This window comes from Lindgomyces ingoldianus, assembly GCF_010093535.1.
Source record: "Lindgomyces ingoldianus strain ATCC 200398 unplaced genomic scaffold BDR25scaffold_27, whole genome shotgun sequence".
In the NCBI taxonomy this organism is placed as follows: Eukaryota; Fungi; Ascomycota; class Dothideomycetes; order Pleosporales; family Lindgomycetaceae; genus Lindgomyces; species Lindgomyces ingoldianus.
The window spans coordinates 365,588-387,616 of NW_022985188.1; the positions used below are offsets into that span (position 1 = coordinate 365,588).

General features: G+C 53.5%; 10 protein-coding genes across 10 annotated transcripts; 5 read left to right on the forward strand and 5 right to left on the reverse strand.

The window, feature by feature from the left end:
* Positions 1-382: 382 nt before the first annotated feature.
* BDR25DRAFT_158215 (ribosomal protein L1) lies at positions 383-1,220 on the forward strand (the record flags this gene model as incomplete). Its single annotated transcript, XM_033683993.1, has 3 exons — positions 383-465; positions 521-1,085; positions 1,137-1,220. Coding segments are annotated over 3 exons (732 nt in total), but the record flags the coding sequence as incomplete, so codon positions are not given.
* BDR25DRAFT_344602 (uncharacterized protein) lies at positions 1,134-2,286 on the reverse strand. Its single transcript, XM_033693954.1, has 2 exons — positions 2,223-2,286; positions 1,134-2,159 (listed from the first exon to the last, which is right to left on the reverse strand). Exons 1-2 carry the CDS (start codon positions 2,235-2,237, stop codon positions 1,323-1,325), a joined length of 852 nt encoding a protein of 283 aa, XP_033544677.1. The 5' UTR covers positions 2,238-2,286; the 3' UTR covers positions 1,134-1,322.
* Positions 2,287-2,484: 198 nt separating this feature from the next.
* Positions 2,485-4,004, forward strand: BDR25DRAFT_305294 (hydrolase, NUDIX family protein). Its single transcript, XM_033690382.1, has 3 exons — positions 2,485-2,720; positions 2,789-3,226; positions 3,292-4,004. Exons 1-3 carry the CDS (start codon positions 2,621-2,623, stop codon positions 3,990-3,992), a joined length of 1,239 nt encoding a protein of 412 aa, XP_033544678.1. The 5' UTR covers positions 2,485-2,620; the 3' UTR covers positions 3,993-4,004.
* Positions 4,005-4,042: 38 nt separating this feature from the next.
* BDR25DRAFT_266249 (PALP-domain-containing protein) lies at positions 4,043-5,300 on the reverse strand. Its single transcript, XM_033686973.1, has 2 exons — positions 5,107-5,300; positions 4,043-5,053 (listed from the first exon to the last, which is right to left on the reverse strand). The coding sequence occupies exons 1-2, from the start codon at positions 5,243-5,245 to the stop codon at positions 4,056-4,058; spliced, it is 1,137 nt and encodes a 378-aa protein (XP_033544679.1). The 5' UTR covers positions 5,246-5,300; the 3' UTR covers positions 4,043-4,055.
* A 195-nt stretch (positions 5,301-5,495) lies between these two features.
* BDR25DRAFT_335693 (uncharacterized protein) lies at positions 5,496-9,082 on the forward strand. The gene is made up of 3 exons (XM_033693038.1): positions 5,496-5,975; positions 6,035-7,683; positions 7,743-9,082. The coding sequence occupies exons 1-3, from the start codon at positions 5,528-5,530 to the stop codon at positions 9,009-9,011; spliced, it is 3,366 nt and encodes a 1,121-aa protein (XP_033544680.1). The 5' UTR covers positions 5,496-5,527; the 3' UTR covers positions 9,012-9,082.
* Positions 9,083-10,384: 1,302 nt separating this feature from the next.
* Positions 10,385-12,637, reverse strand: BDR25DRAFT_60021 (uncharacterized protein). Its single transcript, XM_033698797.1, has 4 exons — positions 12,315-12,637; positions 12,196-12,253; positions 11,426-12,132; positions 10,385-11,372 (listed from the first exon to the last, which is right to left on the reverse strand). The coding sequence occupies exons 1-4, from the start codon at positions 12,480-12,482 to the stop codon at positions 10,458-10,460; spliced, it is 1,848 nt and encodes a 615-aa protein (XP_033544681.1). The 5' UTR covers positions 12,483-12,637; the 3' UTR covers positions 10,385-10,457.
* A 1,694-nt stretch (positions 12,638-14,331) lies between these two features.
* On the forward strand, positions 14,332-16,634 carry BDR25DRAFT_305297 (F-box domain-containing protein). The gene is made up of 2 exons (XM_033690383.1): positions 14,332-14,714; positions 14,767-16,634. The coding sequence occupies exons 1-2, from the start codon at positions 14,419-14,421 to the stop codon at positions 16,151-16,153; spliced, it is 1,683 nt and encodes a 560-aa protein (XP_033544682.1). The 5' UTR covers positions 14,332-14,418; the 3' UTR covers positions 16,154-16,634.
* On the reverse strand, positions 16,226-16,706 carry BDR25DRAFT_60043 (uncharacterized protein). Its single transcript, XM_033698798.1, has one exon. The coding sequence runs from the start codon at positions 16,568-16,570 to the stop codon at positions 16,298-16,300; it is 273 nt and encodes a 90-aa protein (XP_033544683.1). The 5' UTR covers positions 16,571-16,706; the 3' UTR covers positions 16,226-16,297.
* A 172-nt stretch (positions 16,707-16,878) lies between these two features.
* BDR25DRAFT_291245 (uncharacterized protein) lies at positions 16,879-18,427 on the reverse strand (the record flags this gene model as incomplete). Its single annotated transcript, XM_033688577.1, has 4 exons — positions 18,247-18,427; positions 17,969-18,177; positions 17,085-17,677; positions 16,879-17,057 (listed from the first exon to the last, which is right to left on the reverse strand). The coding sequence occupies exons 1-4, from the start codon at positions 18,394-18,396 to the stop codon at positions 16,879-16,881; spliced, it is 1,131 nt and encodes a 376-aa protein (XP_033544684.1). The 5' UTR covers positions 18,397-18,427.
* Positions 18,428-18,606: 179 nt separating this feature from the next.
* BDR25DRAFT_335698 (uncharacterized protein) lies at positions 18,607-21,921 on the forward strand. The gene is made up of 2 exons (XM_033693039.1): positions 18,607-19,810; positions 19,861-21,921. Exons 1-2 carry the CDS (start codon positions 18,827-18,829, stop codon positions 21,724-21,726), a joined length of 2,850 nt encoding a protein of 949 aa, XP_033544685.1. The 5' UTR covers positions 18,607-18,826; the 3' UTR covers positions 21,727-21,921.
* The last annotated feature ends 108 nt before the right edge of the window (positions 21,922-22,029 follow it).

Sequence of the window (22,029 nt, forward strand, 5' to 3'; positions counted from 1 at the left end):
CAACACTATCTTATAGATTTTGGGTAAGATGAGGCGTATTCGCGCCACTTAGGAGATGTTTAGATAGAAAGCATCATCGTGAACACCTAGACGATGGTGTTCAAGGAGGGGTGCCAAGCGCCACACCTTGGCACATCGGTCCGTCCTGAAATCCGTTCCGACGAAACTTTAGCTTCAGAGTAACCTTCACCCTTCAATCGAGTCCCCAATGGCGCACGCAAGGTCTTTTCTAGCTCCATTGAGCAGATTCACAACCTCTTCAATCACAGCTCCGCCAGAAATCGTGCGATTCGCCCTCCTCCCATATCAATCCGTCCGATGCGCGGTAACTGGCACCTCCGCGAACGCCGCAAAATACAGGCGCAATGAGCAACCGGGGTCACAGAAGAAAAAGAAGACCAGAAATACCTTTATTCAATATGACCTGAAGAAGGCAGAGCAGTTCTCGCTGGTAGATGCTATGCAGTAAGTGATGAAGCTGGACTAGCCTGAAGGAGGGTTCTGATGCGTGCCTGTCTAGGTATATCCGCGCCTTCGAGGTCGGACGTAGTCCTACGTCGTCGAAATACGAAATGCATGTCAAACTGCGCACATTGAAGAATGGCCCTGTGGTGCGGAATCGGTTACGGCTCCCCCATCCCGTCAAGACTGATCTTCGAATTTGTGTGATATGTCCTCCTGACTCGAAGGCTGCGACAGAGGCTAGGGCTGCTGGTGCCACGTTAGTTGGGGAGGACGAGATTTTCGCCCAGATAAAGGAGGGTGTAATTGAGTTCGACAGATGTCTATGTCATATGGACTCCCTACAGAAGATGAACAAGGCACAGCTAGGAAGAATTTTGGGTCCCAGGGGACTAATGCCAAATGCGAAGACGGGAACAGTGGTGAAGGATATAGGGGGCACTGTCAGGAACATGGTTGGTGGCAGCGAGTATAGGGAGAGGATGGGCGTGATACGTATGGCGATTGGCCAGCTGGGATTTACGCCCGAGGAGATGCAGAGGAATATCAAGGCATTCATGGATACTTTGAAGAAGGATCTTGCACAATTAAGCGATAGAATATCGAAAGACATACACGAAGTGGTAAGGAGGGCAAATACGAACTTTGCGAAATTCATGCTAACTTTGGTACAGGTACTCAGCTCAACAAATTCACCTGGCTTCAGTCTGAACGGCGAATTTCGGGGCGCGAACTCGATACCGACTCAGGATTTATCCCACCCATTGTAAAATGTGTCACGTGCCATGTAGCTGTAGAGATAATGTACCATAAGTTCCAACACCATCGCTATGCCGCATATGCCGTACAGAACGTTCCGTCTATGTTGATTTTAAGGACTTCAGCACCTTCACAGCCTCAGCAGCCTCGTCCATGTCAGCGTATACCTTCATGACCTTCATGACTCGAGCTGCGCCAGATACACCAGCGGATTTAGCTTGTTGTAGTGCAGTGCTTAGATCCAGTAAGAGAGTGTTCCTAACCTTCGTCATCCGTGGTGCTTGTGACGTGATAAATGGATGATCCTCCCCAATCCCCTTTGAAATTTCCTGTATCAAGAGATACTTCTGGACATGTCTCCGCAATTTGGAAACAGACACCAAGTACGATCCTTCCTCGTCATCGGAATCCTCGTCGCTATCAGAGAAATCGTCATACCCATTCGTCATGGCCGAATTGCCAGCCGTCTCAACCATAAGTTGGCCTTCCAGCAGCGCCAGCCTAGCTTCATAATCCACCAGCGCCCTCCCGACGGCAATTTGTTTCCTGATGGCAACCCTCTCATCAACCAACTTTTTCATGCACTCCTCTCTCTCCACGACCTTCGCCCTCACACTCTCAACCTCTTTCCTAAAAGCTAGTAACCCCACTCGCACCTCCTCAACCCTCTCATCCCCACTCCTCAAACTACGTCCCAAGCCCAAAAAATCCTGATAATTCGAGTTCACGAGGTCGAGCAACTCTTTGCTGAGCAGCTGGCTGCGAGATCGAAGCTCAGACCGCAGGTCCTCGAGCGTTTGATGGCGGTTACGGAGTGACGAGAGATAGTTCGAAGGCGAAAAGTCCGGAGTTAGGAAGTCGCTGCGCTGGAGAGGCGCTGGGAAGGGAAGCGTGTCATCATCATCGTCGGAGCCGGCGGAGGAATTCGAGTCGCCGAACTGTCCAATCAAGCATTAACACAAACCTCAGGGATGTGTGGAGGGGCAGCAGAAGGGACGTACGTAAAAGCGACTCATGGTGATTAGGTTCAAGCCATTCCGGTGCAGAGCTGGTTTGCTTTCCGAGTGGGCGAGAGAGGCTGCTGAGAGGGCGGCACAGGCCTTTCCGTTTGTGGGGGATGGGAGCTTGGACCAAGCCAGCTCCGAAGCTCGGAAAAGCCGACCGAGGTGGGCTGCCCAGCGGAGTTAACCTTCAACCTGTCATGGTTGTCAGTGTCATGGTTAATAATCCAAATGCCCCCCTTTGGTGCGGCAGAAGATACGTTGTGCAGGTAGGATTGCTTTCTTGACATCAACATTTCCTACTTGTCTCTCCAGCTATTGCTCTGCTCTCTTCGTTGGCTTTGTACTGTTCTGTGTGCTCGAACGGACTTTTAGACGGATAGGCCCAGTTAGCAGTGATGCCCCTCCCGCAACCTGACCTCCCGGAGCCCGCCCATCCAGATATCGACTCAATGTTGAGCCGGAAGTTTGGAAAGGAGATTGCGAATTACTTCTCCGGTGCACCCAAACCCATTCTCTCCTCAACCCCCAAACACCCCGCAGTCTCAGTATTTAATATCCCACAGGCTCACCACTGAACCGAGTATCCTTCCTCCGCCCGGACCACGCCTTCCTCTCCCTCGCCTTAAAGCACCCGTCAACATCCTTTCTTCTCTTTAATAAAACCGAGCCTCTAATCAAATCTCCCACCGAACTCGCCTACGCCAAGTTCAAAGATGTACAGCCGGTTATCGGAAATGATCCCTTTGAGAAGAGTGAAGAAGACCAAATTAAAGAGTATAATTCCGTGGCGTATACGCCGCAGTTAGTGTTTCTAGGCTTGGACGAGAGCAAGGAAGGATTGATATATAAAGAATATTACAAGGGCCAGCCGTACTTTGCGTTGGATATAACACCCAAAGAGAGTGTCACCGAGGCGGCGGAGAAACTGATCAAGGATGTAGAGGGGCAGGGAATGTCGTTTTCGAGGGGGCGGATGCATTTGTCACTACCGGCGCAAGAAGGTATCTACCCCCCACCCAACAGCGCGATTTCCGACAGGGCGATCATTGATAAGTATTTGTATAAGCCGCCATCTACGCTGAAGCCCGCCACCTCCTCGACTGGAACGCCCGCAACCCCTTTTGTGCAGCCTGCGGCTACCCCACGCTCTCTGTAAACGCAGGTTTCAAGAGGACATGTCCGCCTAGAGACCTAGCACCAATGATCAAAAACACCGCAAACACTCCAGATAAACCTCCCTGCGCAACGCGCACTGGTATCTCTAACCTCTCCTTTCCCCGCACTGACCCCACAGTCATTATGGCCGTAGTCTCCGCCGACGGCCAGAAGATCCTCCTCGGTCGTCAAAAACGCTGGCCACCATACTGGTATAGCACGCTAGCCGGGTTTCTGGAACCCGCTGAAAGCGTCGAAGAAGCGGTCCGTCGCGAAGTATGGGAAGAATCTGGCATCCACCTCGGACGCGTAGTTATCCATTCCACTCAGCCGTGGCCGTATCCCGCAAATCTAATGATTGGGGCTATCGGGCAGGCAATTCCGGGAGGTGAGGAGATCCACTTGGGACACGATGCCGAGTTGGATGATGCAAAGTGGTTTACGGCGGAAGAAGTGAGGGAGGCGTTGAGGGTAGGTACGAGTGGGTTAGGAGAGGGCCCAGGGCCGGAGTATAAAGAGGGGGGTTTGCGGTTGCCGCCCAAGACGGCTATTGCGAATCAGTTGATGAGTGCCGTGGTAGGAGGTTTTGTTAGTGGAATGCCGATGATATAGACGTAGACGTAGATGTATAGCATCTGGGATTAGAGTTCATTGTTCATTTGCTTGATTTTAGATCTATGGAAGCACGATGTACTTGGTTAGATGTGGCGGTATCGCACCAATCAGCTTCTTCTCTTCTAGCCATTTCCTTGAGAATAGTCTATCCGCGTATCGGTACGCTCCATCGCAGAGCAGCGTGACGACCGTGTGCCCCTTGCCGAGCTTCTCCGCGACTTCCTTTGCAGCAACGACGTTCAGGCAGGAACTTGCACCCAAGTACAGGCCCTCTTCATCCAGACATCTGTAGACCATCTCAATAGTCTTATCGTCGCTGATATGTAACGAGTCGTCTACAAGATCAATGTCGGGCTGCAGGTTATCCGTCACTCGTCCCTGGCCAATCCCCTCTGTTATCGAGCCCCCAGCTCGCTCAGTGAGCTTTCCACCGCTCTGGATGTACGAATGTAGAACGGAGCCGGGCGGGTCAGCAAGGAAGGACTTCACCCTACCATTAGACTTTTCTTTCAGATACCTCGTTACACCGGCTAACGAGCCCCCAGTGCCCGTCGCACATGTAAATGCATCGACCTTGCCATCCGTCTGCGCCCAGATTTCCGGTCCGGTAGTCTCGATATGCGCCTGCCGATTCGCCGTATTATCGAACTGATTCGTCCATACCGCATTCACCGTGTTCTCCGCATGTCGCTTCGCTTGATGATTATAATTCTCGGGGTTCTCAAAAGCAACAGCCGGCACCGGGTAAACCTCCGCACCGAGTAGCCTCAGCAGATCGATCTTGCCCTGAGATTGCGTGTTTGGCATGTAAATGACCAGCTTGTATCCCTTTGAGCGACACACGTGCGCGAGACCAATGCCAGTGTTTCCAGCTGTGCCTTCGACGACCGTTCCCCCAGGCTTCAAGAGGCCTGCTTTCTCAGCATGCTCAACGACGTAGAGTGCAGCGCGGTCTTTGACGGACCCGCCGGGGTTCTGGAACTCGGCTTTTCCGAGGACTTCGCAGCCAGTTTCTTCAGAAAGGCGCTTTAGTTTTATGAGTGGCGTCTTGCCAATTGCTAGTACCCGTAAGTAATCAAGCAATTCCAATTCTCCAGAGGCGTGTCTGTACCATCAATGAGACCCCGCTGGGCAACTCCCTGCGCTCTGGAAACCAGAATGCCGTGTTGATTCGCAGCCTCAATCTGCGCCAGGGACTCTGCAGCCCGCCAGACGGATCTCGAGAAGCCCCGTGAAGCTGTACGAAACATATCTGTTATTGATATGGCAGCTTCAACTGACGGGGGTTGTCTTTTATAGTTCTAAGGTTGTTTCATGATGACGCTTTGTCAGGGTCGGCATGTGGAATCTTTTTCTCCGATATGGCGCAATCGAGGAGATGCCAAGCCTGAGTGCATGACTCGTGTCAGTCACATGATTGCGCATTGATTTGTTTACACGCCAAGCAGATGACCATCAACAACGGATTACAAACACCATCTGCATACTGCCCCTCCCAACACAACACATCACAGCATTAGAAAGACGACGATATGCCGGGACGATCTTCTGGGCGCAGCGCGCGCTCCAGCACTGCCACCCTCCCGCGAAAATCCAGCACCGCAACGCTCAAATCTGGACGCGGCTCAGCATCCGCACGCACATCCGCGTATGCCGTCGAAGTTCCCGACGAAGGACCCGTGACCTCTCTACGGACTCAGATATGTCTGATCTTTGCTGATGCGCAGAAGAGCACTGCGATGCACCGCAAGCTCGTTATCAATCTGAGGAAGATCCAGGAAGCCTGTTGCTATGAGCCCGCCGATCCTAAGAAGAAGAGTGGGAAGGGACGGGCGGAAGAGGAGGACTTTGGAGAAGCCGAGTTCAATGAAGAGGTTAGAAGGTGCATCTTGAGGGTCATGATGATCAAGAAGAGTGAGCCTGTTGGGGATCGGATCATGAGGTTTTTGGGACTGTTTTTGAAGCATGCGACTGAAAAGGGTGTGTCCACAGCGAGTGTCAAGTAAAGGTGCACTTACATATTCTAACAAGACGAACAGACAACTTGATCTACCAGCCAGAAGGCGAAGAGATGACTGCATTCCCTGAAACGCCTAGCAGCCGTCTCACTTCACACATCCTGTCCACGGTTCTAGCCTTCCTCACCGTGAAAGACAAGACTGTCCGTTTCCGCGCTTCTCAGACAGTCGCACATATTGTTAACAACCTTGATCAAATTGACGACGAGCTGTTCAATCTCATTCGACTTGGGCTTTTGAAACGCTTGCGGGACAAGGAGCCTGCCGTACGCGTTCAAGCCGTGCTTGGGCTGGGCCGGCTGGCCGAGAATGACGACGAGGACAATGACGACGAGGACAGCGACGACGATGCTGCGGGCGGCATTTTGGTAAAGCTCCTGGATATTATGCAGAATGACCCGAGCGCCGATGTTCGGCGAGCGGTGCTCATGAACCTGCCTTTCAGACCCATGACCTTGAAATGGCTTCTTGAACGGGCTCGCGATATGGACCCAGCTACCCGGCGTGCACTATATGGAAAGCTTCTGCCTGCTTTGGGGGACTTCCGCCACATGTCGCTCATTGAACGTGAGAAACTCCTGCGATGGGGTCTTCGGGACCGCGACGAGATTGTTCGGAAAGCCACCGCCCGCCTCTTTCGTGAGCGGTGGATCGAAGACTGTGCTTCGACTGCCAATCCTGTGAATGAGGAAGAGAAGAAGCCCGGCGATGTGGCACCTCCCAACATGGACGCACTTCTAGAACTCTTGGAACGTATCGATGTAACACACTCTGGTGTAGAAGAAGGTATGGCGCATGATGCTATGCGTGAGTTCTGGGATGGTCGGCCTGATTATCGTGACTTCGTCACCTTTGATGACGACTACTGGAACGACCTCCATCCGGAGCATGCCTTTGTGGTGCGCAGCCTCAATGATTACTGCCGTAATGCCGACGATGACAGACTCCAAGACACCATCGAAAGCAAGATGCCCACGCTCAAGGAATTCGCCTTCTTTATCAACAAGTATCTCAACGATCTCGTTGAAGTCGTCCGCAAGTCGGCCAGTGCGGAAGAAGAAGACCCTACCCTCCTTGAGGATGAAGAAGCACTGATATTCACTGTGGAACAACTGTTACACATTGCTTTGACACTCGACTACACCGACGAGGTGGGACGACGACAGATCTTCCGCATTATGCGAGAAGCGCTCGCTCTCCCAGAGCTTCCTGAGGAATGCACTCGGCTTGCTGTCGAGGTTCTCCGGACTGTCTGTGGGAGTCGGGAAGCCGGTGAACGCGAGTTCTGCAGTATTGTCTTGGAGGCCATTGCTGAGGTCCGAGATACGCTTGTCGACGACGATGCCGCAGAGCAGAATGCAAACGAAAGCTTCCATTCCGCACAGTCCGAAATTAGCGATGAATCTGCCACCATTGCCAAGAAGAAAGCACCCGGCGAGGAAGAGGATGCAGAGGCTTTGGAAGAGAGGCAGTACAAGGAGCTCCTTGTGTACATCAAATGCCTGCACATCGCCCAATGCATGTTGCAAAATGTCCATTCTGATTTGGAAAAGAACGACGCGTTGGTCACCATGTTGAATACCCTAGTTGTGCCAGCTTGTAGGAGCCATGATGCAGTAGTTCGAGAGAGGGGATTGTGCTGTTTGGGGCTTTGCGGCTTGCTCAGCAAAGTGAGTCTCCACTCCCCTCGTCTTCGACGATGAACAATGATGGCTAACATGAGCTGTAGAATTTGGCAACCTCGAACTTCCAGCTCTTCCTCCACTGCTTCACCCAAGGCCACGAAGCCCTACAAATAATTGCCATCCAAGTCCTTACTGACATTGTCATCACGCATCCTTCTCTCCTCTCTCCACCACCCGCCGACCCTAATACCTCCACTGACTCTTCGGCTGCCCCCGCTGTCAACCCTCTCCTCAAGCCGCTCACCAAGGCGTTCCTAAAAGCCTTCTCCTCTTCAAAAGAACTCAGCCTCATGGCCTGCACCGCCGCCTCCAAACTCCTCCTCCTAGGCGTCCTCCCCCAACACTCGGCAACCGATATCCTAAAAACCTTCACACTCGCCTACTTTAACCCGGAAACAGTATCAAACCCTGCCCTCCGCCAAGCACTATCTTACTTCCTCCCCGTCTTCTGCCACAGCAGTCTCAAAAACGCACTCCTCATGTCCCAAATATGCGTCCCAATTATTTCCAAACTGCTCATCATGCGCGAAGAACTCGACGACGAAGACGAGGAAATGGTCGGCTGGACTGTTGTTGCAGCGCACTTGGCCGAATGGACCGATGGCCGCAAAGTCTTCGGCGCTACCGAACTTTCCACAGATGGAAGCGGCAAGATGGAGATAGCTCCTAGCGCAGAGGAACCGCATATAGTCCTCGCAACCGAGATCCTAGAGCGTGCGCTCGGGAACGCGTGCTCTAAAGACGAGCGAAAGCCGCTGCTGCAGGTGATCGGGAAACTGCATATTTCGGCTGCTGCACCGAATTCGATGAAGGAGGAGGTGTTTGTTAATGAGGAGAGTCTTCGGACTTTGCATGCGCTGGCCTCGGAGGCAGTGGAGAGTAGATTGGGCGGAGATGCGACGGCGCGGAATACGCTAGCGAAACTAGAAATCACCTTGACGAAACGGATTGGCGAGGTCGAGCACGTCGTTCAAGGCCAGGACCCTGATGGTCAGAGCCAGACAGAAGCCGATGTCTCCGCCTCCGCCACCCCTGACGCTGATATTGATAACATGGAGGTTCCTGATGAAGGCGAGACCGTGATCACTGTGGCCCCAGCCATAGGGGAGGAAGAGGAGGAAGACACGCTATTGGCAGGCATGCACGCTGAAGGCACACGTATCCCTCTGGAAGCTGAGGACGAGGACGAGAGCACTGAGACTGAGAGTACAACTCAGGTGACCGTTCCTGCTGCTCGTAGTGGGCGGAGGAATGTACGGGAGACACTTACGGAGAGTGATATTATTGACAGCTTATTGGAGAGCGAAATCTAGGCTATGACACGAGAGGGTAGCCTGCATGATACATAAACCCCGGGCCTGGGGAAGGAACGGATAGGAAAGGGATAGGGTGGGAAAGGCATACCTGAGTTGTTCTTTTATTGGCGTTTGGCAAGCCTGGCTTGACATCTTTCCATTCCATCTTTCTAGAATTATAGGGTGGCGTGGATTTGGGTTCCTGGAAACCCTCCTAACGACGTAAAGGCGGCAAACGATACAAGTGCACGAATAATCAATCCTACTTCCAACATCCCACCCATTTCTATTCTCCATCCATCACAGAGATAGATGGCTCAACCTCAAGCCTTAAAGACCATAACCATTTCAACAACTCCTAACAGACTCCAATTCTATTGTATGGGGGTAGACATCGTTCAAAACACCCACGTAAACTGGGGATAACTACATGGAAAGCAATTCTAGTCAACACTTGTTCCTTGTAGAGCCGTGATCCGGGGTTTCTCTCCCAGTTCGAATCTCGTTGGTAGATGGCACGTATTTGAAAAGCTGTCATGTCTTTTGATATTTTATGTCACAAGCTTTTCACATAACGGGTATTCTCACACTCCTCGCACTCTTTATATTACTATCTTAAATTCAACGATACTAATTCTTCAAACACCAATCTCAAGAAGGCCAAGAATATGAGTAAATACTAACTACAGTGATACTGACTCTCTCGATACCAATCCCCGCAAAATCATGCATATATACCTATATCGTTTGTTGGCCGAAAATTGATTGAAGATCCTCATCCTGACCCGCTATGTATGTAGTTGTGCGTGTGTTATCATGTAGAAGAAGAGACTGAAGTTACCAATCAAAAGCAGTACCCGCCCGTAATTGATTTCCCATTGGATCCAAAAAAGCTGCCCGAGAGCTACCCATTTCCGCCAGCGCCCCACCTGGTTCTTGTGCCCACCGAACCACCCCAAACGCACGCTATGCCACTCAACTTTGTCGAAGAAAATTTCAGCGCAGATCAGAGAAGTCTCGGGGGGTTAAAATGACAGAGGTCGAAAGTAAATGTGTAGGAAGGAAAAGCAAGGCCAATCTTGGGAGAGGAAAGAACAGAGTAGCAGAACAAAAACAGGTGGTAAGAAAGATGAACACTCCTCCACGCAAATCTGAATCCAAAACCAGCAAACCTGCCTGTGCCACCGGTATCCGTACTTTTCACCAGGCTTTTAGTTTTGATCCCCCGAACACCATCAGTCCGTTGAAAGGTATCAAACTCCCGTCATCCGAAAAATCTCCAGTCTATAACCCCCGCCTCCCGTTCCATGCCACGTAGCCTGAAAATGCCACAGATCTTTACCAATCTGAATGAGAAACTCCAAAACATTCTTCGCCAGCCAGTACGAATGTAACCGTTCCATGCCAAAAGCTCTTGTGTAAGATCCATGCTCCCCGGGCTAATACCTGATATGTACGGGACTCTTACGCTGGAGACTTGCTCGCAGAATTTGAGACATCACGACGGTTATCATTCATCGACAGCCCGCCGAGACCAGTTGAGAGGAAAGAGAAGGGGTCGTTACGACCATCATTGAAGCCACCATTAGACATGCCAGCTGGCGTCGGGTACTGGTCAGCGGCGGTGAAGGCAGCTTCAGCGGAGCGGCTATCGAAAGGAGTGGAGTGCATTCCACCGTTCGGGACATATTGAGTGCCCATTGGAGGATACGGGCTCGCTGCACCAATCCCAGAGGGAAGAGCATAGGAGCTTGGAGGCCCGCCAAACTGTTGCCCAGGGAAGCCAGGACCCGAACCAAAAGCAGCAGCACCGTAGGGACCACCTCCAGGAGTGCCGCCCATCGATGGCGGCCCCATACCGAAGCTTGAGGGGGTGTCCATGGGAGATGGGAAGGCAGTATCCGCAACCACAGCGGCACCAGCACGGCTGGCACCACAGCGCAAGCACTGGACATTTTTGGCAAAATTGTGGTATCCACACCCATCGTGGCCGCACTTCCAGTCACCGGCACGGAAAGGAACCACCCCACCAGTATTACCACGCATATGGCCGCCGCCCATGCCGTGTCCGTGACCCATGTGGTGAGTAGGAGGCATCATTGAGGGGTGGTTGTACCCGTACTGGTAGGCCATTGGGTCTCCTCCAGGCGGGCCCTGGGACATGGCAGGGAACGAGCATCGGAAGCAGGCGGTTCGTCGCTGGAAATTGGAGAAGCCGCATGACGGGCAGTTCCAGTCACCGGGGCGAGGTCGGTTCTTGCTGGGTGGAAACGGTGTCAGAATATCGGCGGCACGGTCCAAGACACGGCTAGAGGAGGGAGAAACCTCAATGGCTTTCTCATTGAGAGCACGGCCATTCATGCATAAGCTCTCAGCAGCCTGGCGAAATGATTAGGGAGCATACGAGGTAAGGAGCGTAGGGTATAACGTACCTCCTCGTGGGATGAAAAGACGGCAAAGCCAGACCCTGTGGGTTTATGTTGGTCGGGGGTGCGTAGAGTCCAAAAGGCGATAGGACGACCGCCAAATTGAGTGAACCAACTCTCGAGTTCAGACTGTGTGGTGTCATGGGGCAAACCGCTCATGTGCAGGATTTTGCTCCGCTCGGAGAGGAATGCTCGGACGTCGGCACGGGCATCCATGGGCCTAGAAAGAACGTCGGGATGATCTGAAGGCGGTTGGGATTTGCGGATGAGGCCTCGAAGAACTCGTGCAAGCGTCACCGCCTCTTCCATGGCCCGTCTCGGGGAAGCAGGAGCCAAAGCCTGGAGGTGAAAGGGTAGGTTGTGTTTAATTGGCGCCGAGGACTGGACAGGCTCAACCTCGAGGGCAGCACATATATTGGCGAGTGCACTTGACCCAAAGGGCAGCGACTCCGGGTGGTGGGCTTGCCAACGCTGATATTCGGTGCGGAGGTCGAAGGTACGGGAGTGTTGGAGATATGGAGGAAGCACAACTGCCTTATCACGAGCTTCCCGGGGCAATTGCACACGCAGATCCCAAGAGTCCAAAGTCACGAAAGCAAATTCGAGATTTTTAGGGAGGAGGTGCTCCTGGGCAAACCCGTCGAAGCGGTTAACGGCATCACGGAAGGTTCCGGCGTTGCGGACCTGGTCCCAAGTAAGCGTGGTCAAACTGGCTGTGAGAAAATTTGCGTTAGCCAATTCTCTGTGGAGACTGCAGATGGAGTGGTTCCACTTACTACACAGCGCAGTGATAGGAGTATTGACTGGTTTCACTAAAACACTTTCACGGTGGAGCTAAGTGACGTGCGTCAATATGGGTGAAAGAGTTGGGAGAGGGGGAGGCCGAGGGTCTTACTTCTTCGCAGGATTTAGCATCAAGCAGAATCCACCCTAGCTCAATGACTTCTGCTGAGTCTTTGGTCACATATACGCCGTGTTCGTCACATGTGGTCGCTACGTGGATGACGACGTACCGCTCGAGAGCGGGTGTCTGATTTGGTTGGGCGGGCATAGCGTTGCTCATTGTGAGTCGACGATGATGTCTCAGTTGTCTCGAATGGATAAGTGACGGTGGTGAGAGGCGCCGCTGTTGTTGACGTCAAGATTGTAGCTAGAGGAAGGTGTGAGGGCGGAGGTGGAGAGGGGGGTGGAAGGAGCGGGTGAGGGCGAGGAAGGAGCGATGGAGGTGAGGACGTCAGCGGATAGCAGGCCCTGGACTGAATGGAGCCACTTGGACGGATAGCAGCTGTCAAAGTGCTAAGTACCTTTAAAGGTGAGAGACAGGCGATGGGCCAAGTGGGTGGTGAAGGAAGAGTTGTTGTGAAGCGCGGAGGATGAAAAAGGCTGCTTGCCCAACGGTGCAGATGCAGTTCCACGGCTCCTCGCTCCTTGGACTCGTCACGGCTTGTTCCAAAGCAGATTATTCTATGGTTTCGCTACGAACGCTCGGGAGAAGCTAAAACGGCCCAGCGATGCTGCTTGGCCGGGAGCTGGACAACCGTGCTGCAGGCCATGTCATAGCACCAAAATACAGCCCTTCGCCGCCCATAAATAGGCGCAGCGTCTGCCATTCCTCCGTCAATTTTTTCGGCGCCCTCACCTTGGGTGCATATCCACCAGCGGCGAGGGCTGCAGAGCTGCACCTTCCGTGCGAATGCAGCGGGGGCAGGAGCTCTCTCCTCGCTCGGCAGGCATGCTCCGCCGCTGTGATTGGCACTCTGAAACGCACCAGAACACCCTCTGAATGACGGCACGCGTCTTGTCGAACAGCTTCCGCGTGGTGCTTCGCCGCCTCGGTGTACCACCATGTGCTCCCATCGAGTATTGATTGATAAATATATGCTGTATCGCTACTGTAGCTTTTGATATAACTTACCTATTCAATAATGCAAGCCCACAGCTCTGTGTCTGTTACTATACACACATTGGAAACAACTACCTCGGGCGGACAGCGCGGGGACACTGCAAACCGTGGGCAGGGTTCAAGGAAGCTGTCCTCCAAGTCTGCTTCGCTGGCTCACTTGTTACTTGCCAGATGGATAATTCGGGATGTGCCCCAAGTGGGCACGTATCTGGCGCTGCATATTGCCCCTTCAATAATGCAGCAAGCCCTTGGACAGCACAGCCAGACCCAAAAGAAAGGTGGTGACAGCCCAAATCACTGTCTTATAAATTTCTGTCTCCTTTCATGTCCACACTGGCCGTGGCTTACCCCTGGCGATCAACGTGACGGCGCTAACCCTTTCTGGTGAAACCCCGTGACGTCTAGCCTTGCGTTGCCATTCACCAACGGCCACCTCATGCCTCCGAGGGCTCCCACCGTTAGGGAGCAAACCGGCACCTAGTGGATGACACGCTTGCCACACTGCTGGTTCTGCCTCTGTCGCACTCCTAGCACGCTGGCTGGCTGATGATTGGTGCTGCTCACGACCCTGAAGAGTACTAGAGTTCGGGATTCTCATTGATATGTGAAGCTGTGAGACTCCCTTTTCACTCTTCAGAGGGTTTGCCCCCCCTTGAACACATCCACCTCTCATCGTCTTTAAAACGCCCCTCAGGCGCCACGCAGCGCGTTTACTCGTTGGCCGCGTGACACAGTCGCCGCATTGCCCTGATCGCACCGCATCGTGGCCTATCCCCAATTCATTTCTCTTCGTTCCCGGCACAAAGCGCATCGTCCAGGTATCTGGTTTCTTTATTGCTGCCTCAGAGCCGCAGCCGACGATTCGCCGGGTAGCAGGCTGTGAATGAAGCATGTCTCGGCATCGTTTCTCGTCGTCCCCGCGGGACGCGGAGCTCCAGCATCACCGCAAGTAGGTAGCAGCAGATAATGAGCTCGGGACTGCCTTGTCACCCACCCTCGTCCACCCCTCCTCCGCCACCGCAAATCTGCCCGCGCCCACAGCTCATGCTTAATTGCCCAATCTAATCTGATCAGCAGTTCACTCTCGTGTCGCATCATGGGTTTCATGAAGCGTTTCCGCTCCAAGCAGAAGCTCAAGGATAAAGAGCATCCTCAGCTCCGCAGCTACGCCTACGAGTTCCCCGCCGTCTACACCGGCCCCGACTGCACCGCGCGCCTAGACGACAAGATATTGCGCCGCATCCTGGAATATGTGTGCCCGCACGCGATTGACGACAGCTACGACGCGAGCGAGCTCTTCGGCACTGAGGGCTGCATGACGTGCGACACAAGGGACCTGGCCCACTGCGCCCTTACCAAACGACAGTGGTATGGAGTTGCTGCAGGCCTTCTGTGCGTCCCCACACCCTTACCGGCGTGGGATCCATGTGCTGACCGCCGGTAGATACAAGAGCATCCGAATTGATGCCGTTCACTATTGCGAGCTCGAGGAAGTCTACGCCGAACAGCGCCGCCGCAAGTCGCGAGGCCATGACCCAATTGATCCCCCGACAGAGCGACTGCGCCAGCTCTGCCGCACAGTGCGAGACAATAGCTACATAGCTCAGAGGGTCCACTTCCTGAAGCTCCCGTACATGACCCGTGAGGGCTGCAAGGCTGATCTGGCGCGAACGGTCTCGGTCCTGCCGAACCTCGAATATGTCGATCTACCCGATGGCTTCTTCACCGGCGAGGCTGCATCTCACACACTGAGGCAGGAATTGCAGGCGCGGTGCCCGCGTATTCGGAAGATGCGGTACAACGAGGGGAGCGAACAGCTGCTGGAGAGTCTCTTGCAAGGCTACTGGAGGGAGCTTCGCGTGGTGGAGATCTCAAAGATTCAATTTGAGCCGACTGTGCTCAGGCGTATCTTTGGCCTTCTCCCATGGCTTAGTGACGTCTCGTTCGAGCATCTGCCGTGGCTAGGCGACAGCATTTTCCACTCCGCTGCCGGCATTCCCGACTTCCCCGCTCTCGATACTTTGACGCTGAAGAAAATCAGAAATGTCACACAGCAAGGGCTCGCGCAGTATCTATCGACCCCTCTCTGTCGGGACACTTTGAAGACGATCAACATCAAAGACTGCGCTGGCATTCCAGTGTCAGCTCTTCATAGCATACTCTGGGCAGGGACAGGTCTCGAGCACATGACTTACATTGCGACGGTCTCTGCCGCTCTCCCAATCGATCCGCTTCCACCACTTGCCTCCATCTCCCTCCGCGTCCTAAACTTCGAAATCACCTCCAGCGCTTCGAACCAGCATTCCATGTATCCTCCGGCCGCATCGTACTACCAATACCTCACCACATCCTTAATGTCAAGCTCCCTCCCCACACTGCGCCAGCTCTACGTTCTCGACCCCGATTTCGCCGAATCCCTGACCTTGGCACCCCCAATTCGCCCCTTTGCTGATTCTCCACACCACACTCCTCGTGGCTTTAACCAGCCGCTTGAAGTGTTCTCCAAAGGTCTCGACGAACTGGACTGGGTATTTACTTCCGTCATGCCTGCTGACGCCTACGGTCGACGAGGCTCCATGTCAGGAGGCCGTCCGCTGAGTAGCTACTCGGCTAGCAAGGGGCTCGGGCCGCAATGGGGCGGCGAGTCTCGGAAATCTATTGTCGTTCCGAATGGATTTGGTGGGTTCTTGGCAATCCCTGCCGACGATGAGCGCCCCAAGAGCGCTGGCAACATTAGTACCTCATACCACAATGGCACAGGAAACCGGGGGAGTTGGTTCACTCATACTGGTAGAGAGAAGAGAGGCTCGCGGGCGGATCTCTGGCGTTAAGATTGGATATTACGACCGCGGTAAAAGAAGTTTACTTGCAGATTCACGAGGATGATTTGCATACCTGGGCAGTGTGCTAAATCTCTCCAACTCCTTTGGAAAAGGCAGGCATATACTGGATTGGCACACTATTTCCTTCTGTTTTTATGGGCCCATCCCTTCAGCTTTCCAGCCATCCTTCGCTGCTTTCCCTTTTCTATTCTGTTTAATACCCCTTTGCTTACCTTCATTGCAAAATCGCCCAGGTGGGCAATCCAAAGTTCCCTCTAGCGGTGGCGAGTGAGACCAGGTTGCCCAGTTCTCTTTATACAACTTTTCTTCTTTTCTTTTGTTCTTTTCACACACACTGGCTGGTGGGAAATGGCGGGTCGGGATGGCATGACATGGGAACGGCAATGGAATAACGACAACTACCATCTTAATACCTACAGACTACATGCAGATGATTGAGCGTGCTAGAGAAGAGCAGGGATGAGACGAGAGAATACGACCAGATGTGGGCGGCAAATCTTGTATACTAGACTTTTTCGTATCGCGAAAATGCAAATGCAGACCACAGTATCTTAAATGCTTTGAGAGCAGAGCTAACACGCATGCATTTGTAGTTGAGATGGATGCATACAGAATTTGGAAGTGGAGGGGGAGATTTAGGGCGTGGTAGTAAGTATTTCCACAAATATCAGGTACGATATCCTATCCCGTTTCCTTCCCACCTACACACCTAGTTAATACACCGCAGCAGCGGCAGAAACATCCTCATCCATCCAATCCACAAGACACTGCCCCTTCCTCCCCACAACCTCCTTCAACCACTCCACCGTCTCTTCCTCCTCGCCATAAAACCCCGGGTGTCGTGCTCTGCAGCCGATATTCCTCGTCCTCCCATTCAACCTCTTCACCCCTCCTATCTCACTCTCTCCAGCATCTGCACCCCTCCCTCCTTTCCCAAAATCCACGTTCTCAATTTCGCTGTCCGCATCCACGTGATGAAATAACTCGGGACTAATCGAATAGCACAACCAACCATGATCACGACATGCCTCCAGGATTCGAACGTCAAAGGCTTGGCATCCGCCCTCCCCTTCCGTGGCATAGGAGTCCAGGATGCGTTGCGCGGAGGCTCTGGTTACGGCATATCCGAAGGTGCAGAAGGGGGAGTGCGAGCGGTGGGTTAGGCGAGTGGATTCTGGGACGCCGAGGACGCCGAGAGCTTGGCTTGTTGCGGGATAGAGCGAAGAGAGGGGTGGGACCGATGAGTCTTGGTAGGCGACGTGGGCGTAGGTGGCGAGGGACGATGGGGGAAGGAAGTCTCCACAGTGGCCGAGGTAGAGTATTTCCCAGGTGGACGGGTCACTCCAGTAGGCGGTGGATGTGGATGGGGAAAAGGGGTGCGGGGTGGACGAATTAGAGAGGAGGTGCCGGATGGAAGATGCGGCAAGTGGGATTTGAGATGAGAGGAGTCGGATGTCCCAGTCTACATCGTCTTCGAGAATGAGAGCTGTTGTGAGGGGCGTGGATAAAAACCTGGTCGGTTAGTTGAAGATTTAGAGATGTGAGGATTGGTAGTCTTGCTGGGCGTTCCAATGCGCGGCAAATTACAGGTGCAAATAGTAAGCTGCGATTAAGAAATTGATGTCGTGCTAGGGATGTGAGAGAGAAAAATATCAGAAGTAGTCAGGGTGAAGCAGAAAAAAGAGCGGATACAATACCAAATCAGAGATTACTATGTATGCATCGCAGACTTGAATTCGGGACGGAAAGGACGAGGCATTGGTGGTAATGGCTTGCAGAGCTGGGAGAGAGTGGGAGAAATACCATTTGAGAGCATTCAAATGCCCCATCCAGGCCATAGCAGAGCCCTTCGAGATCCTTGAGCCTTCTTTCGCCCTAAAAGCCCGCACATCTTCATCGGTCCACGTTGGCTGTTCCGGAATCGTGATATCGAGACCCGTTAGATTGGCAGCATAGAGCAGATCGTTGCGTCTTGGTGACTTGGCGGAAGATACGGCGATGACAGCGCCAAACTGCAACAGACGGTCAGTTTACATCATTAGTAGGCAATTAAAACATTTTGGTGGTTGATGGATTCCTACGCCCAGTGTCGCGTTCGCAGCTGAAGTCGACGGTGCGTTCCCAATTGGGAATAGCGAGCCGCGAGTGCTGGCATAATGCATGAAGGCAGCGAAAGAGGCTACAGCAAACAGGCCGAGAAAAAGCACATGGCGCTTCTGCTGCACGTCCATGGCGAAGGGTTTGTCTGTGAACAGCCTGATGGCCTCGACAGCTGGTGCTGCTGTGGAAATTGGAGCAGTCTTTGGCGCGGTAGTACTGTCCACTGTGTTCTCAGGACACAGCTGTTTGGCTGGTTTGCTGCCCACCACCTGGGCACAGAGAATGGCTCGGTGGCTCCCGACAACCGTGTATGCTTATTGCTGGCGCCTGCCAACTACCCCCTAACGCTTCGGGGGTGCGCACCTCTTTAATTAAATGGGCTCGTGAACCCGGCAACTGGGTGCCAAACGACTTCTAATTAATCCTGAGGTAGATCGTGGCGGATTTTGCTCTGCAGGCTCAGTGCGCGCTCCAGCTCCCCTCCTTCGTCCACATTCATGATCCTCCACGCCAGACCTGCGAGCCTGCTGCACTCCTTACTGCGCTCGAGGCTCGCACAACATGGCGGCCGAAACATCTCACCCCCCGCCCGAGTCGGCGGCCAAATTCTCTAGATACAGAAGCGTGCGTCGCGCGCAGCAGCAGCAGCAGCTTGAGCACTTGACGCACGACCAGGCGACACCACCGATACCCGCCATGCCTCCAATCGAGCCGCAGAAAGACGCGACCGTCAGCAGGAGCATGTCGCGCTACCATCGCCGGCCAACAACATCTCACTCGGCCACCCACGCCGCGCCGTCCGTCCGATCTAGTACCGAGCAAGTCCCTCCACTTCCAAGGGTCGCTGCTTCGACCTCGACCTCATCTTCGCGCAACCGCGCTCCCAGTTCCCCCCAGGCCGTACACAATGGCCAGCCCAGACTCCCAAACACCTCCAAGGCACGCACCGAAGCCACCCCGCTGGTCGAGAAGAGCGCCCGCGGATACGGCCCGTCCCAGGCTGCGCGCGACGAGGCAAAGCAGCTGATGCAAGCCGAAGCAGAACGGCACCGGCGAATGCAGGAGAAACTTAAGGCTGAAAAGCGCGCGAGATTAGAGGCAGAGGAGGCTGAGCGCGCCCGGTTAGAGAGACTGCGCAAAGAAGAGGAGGAGGCCGAGCGCCTGCGGGCACAACGCGAGGCCGAAGAGGCAGAGCAATTGCGGCGGCAGAAGGAGGAGCAGGACCGCGGCAAGCGATTACAAAAGGCCGAGAGCGCGAGTCGCCTCAAGAAAAGGGAAGAGGAGGAGCGCAAGGCAAAGTATGAGGAAGCGGCACGGAAGACACCAGCATCTCCACCCGTTTCACCGCCGAGGCATGGGGGGGGCTTTGGCTTATTTAAAAGACGAAAGGATGATGCCCCTGGGTCGCCTGAGAGCCCTGCGAAAACAGGAAGGCCACGCCAGACGAGCAATGGGAACCGTGAACATGATACCATTAGGCCTGGAGGGGGGGGCGCAGTGCTTGGCATCGACGCTCCAATCTCTGCTGTGAACGCCGGTGATAGGGTATAGTTGGTCTTGCTCCTGCCATGGATGAATGCTAATCCGTGCCATAGCGTGTCATGGTTGTGTGCAACAAGTCACACATCCTACTCCCTGTAACTCCGACAACTACGCCACTGGACCTCATCAGATCAGCAGCAAACTGTCTTACAGAGTCCATCGACGTTCGGACGGCTGTCATTCTCGAATCGTTTCAGAAGGTTGGCTTACAGCGACCCTTGCGGAATTATGAGCATGTGCGAGATGTGATGAACTCCTGGGACGATGACAAACAAAACGACCTTTTGATTTCTGACTCTGTAGGCAACAGCATCAATCAGCAGGATCTCCTGGCTTCGCAAGTTCCGGACTCAAAACCAGAAGGCATGGGGTGCTACATCCACTACTCTTCAAAGCCTGGAAAGTGGTCCAAGCGCTACTTCACGCTTCGTTCCGATGGACAGCTAGTTATGAGCAAGAGCGAGACTTCAAAGGATCATGAGAATATATGCCATCTCTCCGACTTCGACATCTATTCACCCACGGAACGCAAGCTCGCCAAGCAGGTCAAGCCACCAAAAAAAATTTGTTATGCAGTTAAGAGCCAACAGAAATCCAACATGTTTATGGACGAGTCTCGGTTTGTCCATTTCTTCTGCACGAATGACAAGCATACAGCATCGTTATTCCATGGGAGCGTGCAAGGCTGGAGAAGCTGGTACCTTAAGCATGTAATGGGTGAGGGCCAAAAGAAATCGAAAGCCGCAGACCCAGCAGCATTGGCCGGATTCTCGTCCAATCGGAATGTGTCGGGGAGCACTCCAAAGGACGTCGGGTTGTCATCCCATGCACGAAACGCATCTGTGGGGTCTCATTATCAGCTGGGCTCATTCATGCCATTGCTGGACCTCGATCAATTTGGCAAGGACTCCAAAGATGAGGAAAACTATGTCCCAGGATCATTTCCAGACGACGCACCTCTTGCTCGGATGAATACCAGGGCTATGCATGCGAGGAAGATGTCCACTCGAACGAAGGGACCACCACCATTGTCCTACGGCGTGTCCAATGTTCCTAAAGACAACCCTTCCCCAACAGCTCACCGGCTGAACTCTCTCACGCAGAGTAACTCTTCACATGATGAAAGCGATACGTTTGCTTCTGGCGGTCTGCTTGGTAGGACTTACATTCAACGACAGAAAACAATGCAGGAACGCGAACATAAGTCTTCAGGGCCATCAGGTGCATTCGCTGAAGGGTCTAATCTCCTCAACAACATCAACACGGCTTATTTGAACTCTTCGAATGGGGCCTCCGGCCTCGGACGACAGTCCTCAGTCAGAAGCACACATCGACGAACCTCCAGTGATATTCAAAGAAGTACATCGACCCGGGTAAAACCAAAGCCTCTGGTTGACCTTACCCCCCAATATCGCGAGCCGCCGCAGCATGCCAACAAAGGGAAGGGTTTTAACGTGTCGAGCGCAAGCGGACCTCTCATTGAAAATGCAACATCTATAGAAGAAGCTATCAAGATCCCATCTTCTACCGACTGGCGCGCTCGGCCCACTACTTCGGCGGGGCGTCAGACTCACGGCACGTACGGAATTGGTCGACATGAGCGTACGCGCTCACTTCGAGGCGGTCAGAACGGGGAAGGACTAGCGGCGTATACGGTGAACAACCATTCGGGGGCCCCTGAAGACGACAGCAATGCATTCACGGGCGGTGGACTTTTGGCTCGAGCAAAATTCGGGCAGGGTAGCGTTCCTGTGGGTCACGGGGTTATGGATGGATCAAAAGCGAGGGGACCTATGCTAGATTTGAGGGAGAATAGCAAATTTGCTTCGGGCAGTTTGCTTGCAGGAGTTGAGCGGAAGCAGGGTCCAACTGGCCCCGCGTTGGATCGAGATAAGCGGCGGAGTGTGGATTTGGGGTAAATGGTATGAGGAGGAAGGCAGAGATACGGCGAGATAGCGTCCGGAGACGCATGTGAGCATTTTTGGAGTTTAATATCCCAATGGTGGAGTTGGGGGAGTGGATTGGTACGCGTCTACCTAGGTCTGACAGTGGCGACCGCATTTTTGGGCGTTATATCAGGGTATGGGGTACGTTGCATCGGAGGCCAGTCTTCCAATTCATCTAAGCTATCTGCAGATGCTATCTTGGTGTATTCCACCCTGCATAGGCCCCTAGAGGACTAGCGACGGAGGAACCCCTGACGTGCTCGTCCACCCTCGACT